Source organism: Onychostruthus taczanowskii, unplaced genomic scaffold (genome assembly GCF_017590055.1).
Source record: "Onychostruthus taczanowskii isolate IOZ18803 unplaced genomic scaffold, ASM1759005v1 scaffold206, whole genome shotgun sequence".
Taxonomy (NCBI): Eukaryota; Metazoa; Chordata; class Aves; order Passeriformes; family Passeridae; genus Onychostruthus; species Onychostruthus taczanowskii.
Window position 1 is genome coordinate 451807 of NW_024499307.1, and position 5229 is coordinate 457035.

A 5229-nucleotide genomic window follows, 5' to 3' on the forward strand; every position below is an offset into this window, starting at 1 on the left:
ATGGCGGGGGGACAGAGGGGGGACACTGCGGGGGCACAGGGACACCCAGGGCTGTGGAGGAGCCTGCGGTGGCAGAGGGGACACTGCCTGTGACCCCGTGTGACCCTGCTGTCCCCTCCTGTCCCCGTGTGACCCCGTGTGACCCTGCTGTCCCCTCCTGTGCCCGTGTGACCCCGTGTGACCCTGTGTGACCCTGCTGTCTCCTCCTGTCCCCGTGTGACCCCGTGTGACCCTGCTGTCCCCTCCTGTCCTCGTGTGACCCCGTGTGACCCTGCTGTCCCCCTGTCCCTCTCTCTGTCCCTCTGTCTGTCCCCAGCTGATGCTCACGGCCGTGCTCAACTGCCTGTTCGACTCACTGAGCCAAATGCTGAGGTACGGGGACACCGGGGGGACAGCAGGGACACCGGGGGGACATTGGGGACACTGGGGGGACAGCAGGGACACTGGGGGGACACTGGGGACACCGGGGACACTGGGGGTCACAGGGGGGTCGTGGTGTCCCCAAGGGGCTCCTGGGGGAGCAATTTGGGGGAGCTCTTGGTCACAGCCTGTGACCCCTTGTTTGGGGTGTCTCCTGGCTGTCCCCTGGCTGTCCCCTGGCTGTCCCCAGGTGACCCCAGCCCTGTCCCCTGGCTGTCCCCCCGGTGTCCCTGGCTGTCCCTGGGTGTCCCCTGGGTGTCCCCGTGTGTCCCACCCTGTCCCCTGTGTGTCCCACCCTGTCCCCTGGCTGTCCCCTGGCTGTCCCTGGCTGTCCCCTGGGTGTCCCCTGGGTGTCCCCTGGGTGTCCCCATGTGTCCCACCCTGTCCCCTGGCTGTCCCTGGCTGTCCCTGGCTGTCCCCGGGTGTCCCTGGGTGTCCCTGGGTGTCCCAGCCCTGTCCCCTGGCTGTCCCTGGCTGTCCCTGGCTGTCCCCTGGCTGTCCCCTGCGTGTCCCCGTGTGTCCCACCCTGTCCCCCCGTGTCCCCAGGAAGAACGTGGAGCGCCGGGCGCTGCTGGACAACATGGAGGGGCTGTTCCTGGCCGTGGACGAGATCGTGGATGGAGGGTGGGACTGTGCCTGTGACCTGTCACCTGTCACCCTGTCACCTGTCACCTGTCACCCCCCCGGGACTGTGCCTGTCACCTGTCACCTGTCACCCTGTCACCTGTCACCCTGTCAGCCCCCGGGACTGTCCCTGTCACCTCTCCTTGGTGTCTGTCACTCCCTGGTGCTGAGGTGTCCCTCTGTCCCATGTCCCTGCGTCCCCATGTCCATCTGTCCCTCTGTTCCATGTCCTCGTGTCCATCTGTCCATCTGTCCCTCTGTCCCGTGTCCATCTGTCCCTCTGTCCTGTGTCCCGTGTCCCTCTGTCCCTGTGTCCCATGTCCCTCTGTCCCGTGTCCATCTGTCCCTCTGTCCCGTGTCCCTCTGTCCATCTGTCCCTCTGTCCATCTGTCCCGTGTCCATCTGTCCCTCTGTCCCACGTCCCCGTGTCCCTCTGTCCATCTGTCCCTCTGTCCATCCCTGGCTGTCCCTGGCTGTCCCCGGGTGTCCCTGGGTGTCCCTGGGTGTCCCAGCCCTGTCCCCTGGCTGTCCCTGGCTGTCCCTGGCTGTCCCCGGGTGTCCCTGGGTGTCCCTGGGTGTCCCAGCCCTGTCCCCTGGCTGTCCCTGGCTGTCCCTGGCTGTCCCCGGGTGTCCCTGGGTGTCCCTGGGTGTCCCAGCCCTGTCCCCTGGCTGTCCCTGGCTGTCCCTGGCTGTCCCCGGGTGTCCCTGGGTGTCCCTGGGTGTCCCAGCCCTGTCCCCTGGCTGTCCCTGGCTGTCCCTGGCTGTCCCCGGGTGTCCCTGGGTGTCCCTGGGTGTCCCAGCCCTGTCCCCTGGCTGTCCCTGGCTGTCCCTGGCTGTCCCCGGGTGTCCCTGGGTGTCCCTGGGTGTCCCAGCCCTGTCCCCTGGCTGTCCCTGGCTGTCCCTGGCTGTCCCCGGGTGTCCCTGGGTGTCCCTGGGTGTCCCAGCCCTGTCCCCTGGCTGTCCCTGGCTGTCCCTGGCTGTCCCCGGGTGTCCCTGGGTGTCCCTGGGTGTCCCAGCCCTGTCCCCTGGCTGTCCCTGGCTGTCCCTGGCTGTCCCCTGGCTGTCCCCTGCGTGTCCCCGTGTGTCCCACCCTGTCCCCCCGTGTCCCCAGGAAGAACGTGGAGCGCCGGGCGCTGCTGGACAACATGGAGGGGCTGTTCCTGGCCGTGGACGAGATCGTGGATGGAGGGTGGGACTGTGCCTGTGACCTGTCACCTGTCACCCTGTCACCTGTCACCCTGTCAGCCCCCGGGACTGTCCCTGTCACCTCTCCTTGGTGTCTGTCACTCCCTGGTGCTGAGGTGTCCCTCTGTCCCATGTCCCTGCGTCCCCATGTCCATCTGTCCCTCTGTTCCATGTCCTCGTGTCCATCTGTCCATCTGTCCCTCTGTCCCGTGTCCATCTGTCCCTCTGTCCCGTGTCCCTCTGTCCATCTGTCCCTCTGTCCATCTGTCCCGTGTCCATCTGTCCCTCTGTCCCACGTCCCCGTGTCCCTCTGTCCATCTGTCCCTCTGTCCATCTGTCCCGTGTCCATCTGTCCATCTGTCCCTCTGTCCCACGTCCCCGTGTCCATCTGTCCATCTGTCCATCTGTCCCTCTGTCCCATGTCCATCTGTCCATCTGTCCCTCTGTCCCACGTCCCCGTGTCCATCTGTCCATCTGTCCATCTGTCCCTCTGTCCCATGTCCATCTGTCCATCTGTCCCTCTGTCCCACGTCCCCGTGTCCCTCTGTCCATCTGTCCCTTGTCCGTGTCCCCTCAGGGTCATCCTGGAGAGCGACCCCCAGCAAGTCGTGCACCGCGTGGCCGTGCGGGTACGGGGCTGGGGGCTGGGGGGCTTTGCCAAGGTCCCCAAGGTGGGGACAGGCCCGGAGTCACCATTGTCACCACCCGGGTGGCCCCAGGACCCCAAGGTGGAACTGGAATTTGGGGAAAATTTTGGGGGGATTTTTGGGAATTGGGGGGATTTTGGGAGAGTTTTGGGGGGATTTTGGGAGATTTTGGGGGGTTTGGGGGGATTTGGGGGGGATTTTGGGGGGTCTGGTGGGGGTTACGGGGGTTTGGGGTCCCCCCAACAAGGGGGTGTCCCCCAGGGTGCCCCCAACCCGCCTGGGGGGACACAAGGGACACAAAGGGGGGGCGTGGAGCTGCCCCCCCTGGCTGGGACCCCCCTGGGGACCCCAAAATCCACCCGGGACCCCCCTGGGGACCCCAAATCCAACTGGGGACCCCAAAATCCAACTGGGGATCCCCTTGGGGACCCCAAATTCACCTGGGGACCCCCAAAATCCACCCAGAACCCCTCTGGGGACCCCAAAATCCAACTGGGGACCCCAAAATCGAGCTGGGGACCCCAAAACCCACCCGGGACCCCGCTGGGGACCCCAAATCCAACTGGGGATCCCTTTGGGGACCCCAAATTCACCTGGGGATCCCCAAAATCCACCCAGGACCCCTCTGGGGACCCCAAATTCACCTGGGGATCCCCAAAATCCACCCAGGACCCCTCTGGGGACCCCAAATTCACCTGGGGATCCCCAAAATCCACCCAGGACCCCTCTGGGGACCCCAAATTCACCTGGGGATCCCCAAAATCCACCCAGGACCCCTCTGGGGACCCCAAATTCACCTGGGGATCCCCAAAATCCACCCAGGACCCCTCTGGGGACCCCAAATTCACCTGGGGATCCCCAAAATCCACCCAGGACCCCTCTGGGGACCCCAAATTCACCTGGGGATCCCCAAAATCCACCCAGGACCCCTCTGGGGACCCCAAATTCACCTGGGGATCCCCAAGGTCTGGTGGGGGTTACGGGGGTTTGGGGTCCCCCCAACAAGGGGGTGTCCCCCAGGGTGCCCCCAACCCGCCTGGGGGGACACAAGGGACACAAAGGGGGGGCGTGGAGCTGCCCCCCCTGGCTGGGACCCCCCTGGGGACCCCAAAATCCACCCGGGACCCCCCTGGGGACCCCAAATCCAACTGGGGACCCCAAAACCCACCCGGGACCCCCCTGGGGACCCCAAATCCAACTGGGAATCCCCAAAATCCAACTGGGGACCCCAAAACCCACCCAGGACCCCTCTGGGGACCCCAAATCCAACTGGGGACCCCAAAATCCAACTGGGGATCCCCTTGGGGACCCCAAATTCACCTGGGGACCCCCAAAATCCACCCAGAACCCCTCTGGGGACCCCAAAATCCAACTGGGGACCCCAAAATCGAGCTGGGGACCCCAAAACCCACCCGGGACCCCGCTGGGGACCCCAAATCCAACTGGGGATCCCTTTGGGGACCCCAAATTCACCTGGGGATCCCCAAAATCCACCCAGAACCACTCTGGGGACCCCAAATCCAACTGGGGATCCCTTTGGGGACCCCAAATTCACCTGGGGATCCCCAAAATCCACCCAGAACCACTCTGGGGACCCCAAATCCAACTGGGGATCCCTTTGGGGACCCCAAATTCACCTGGGGATCCCCAAAATCCACCCAGAACCACTCTGGGGACCCCAAATCCAACTGGGGACCCCAAAACCCCCTCTGAGCCCCCCCGCACCCCCCAGGGACCCCCAGGCCGAGCGCAGGAGTCAAACCTCGTCGTTTATTGGGGTGAAGCGGGGGGGGGACGTTGCTAGGAGACGGTTGCTAGGAGACGGTTGCCACGTGCAGCTCTGGGTGTGGGCGGTTGCCAGGGGCAGCCCCGGTTGCCAGGTAACGGTTGCCAGGTAACGGTTGCCAGGTAACGGTTGCCAGGTAACGGCCCCGGTTGCCGGGCAGGATTCGGGGCCGGCCCAGGGAACGGGCAGGGGAGGGAGGGGGCGTGGCCAGGGGAGTGACCAGCACCGAGTGACCACAGCTGAGTGACCATCACGGAGTGACCATCACTGACCATCACTGACTGACCATCACTGAGTGACCATCGGTGAGTGACCGTCACTGAGTGACCACAGCTGAGTGACCAGTCCCAGGTGACCATCACCAAGTGATGATCACTGAGTGGACATCAGCAAATGACCGTCACAGAGTGACCACAGCTGAGTGACCATCACTGACCATCACCGACTGACCGTCACTGAGTGACCATCACTGACCGTCGCTGAGTGACCACAGCTGAGTGACCGCCACCTGGTGACCATCACTGAGTGACCAGTCCCAGGTGACCACCACAGAGTGACCATCACTGA

At 64.7% G+C, this 5229-nt stretch overlaps 1 protein-coding gene across 1 annotated transcript in view; it reads left to right on the top strand.

Moving 5' to 3' along the window:
- The window catches only part of COPZ1 (COPI coat complex subunit zeta 1), an 8242-nt gene extending 3584 nt beyond the window's left edge, over nucleotides 1–4658 (top strand). The window contains exons 5-8 of the mRNA XM_041403918.1: nucleotides 317–372; nucleotides 967–1044; nucleotides 2807–2910; nucleotides 4609–4658. Of these exons, the coding sequence (XP_041259852.1) occupies nucleotides 317–372; nucleotides 967–1044; nucleotides 2807–2910; nucleotides 4609–4658 (288 nt within the window). The remainder of the gene's footprint in view (nucleotides 1–316; nucleotides 373–966; nucleotides 1045–2806; nucleotides 2911–4608) is intronic.
- The last annotated feature ends 571 nt before the right edge of the window (nucleotides 4659–5229 follow it).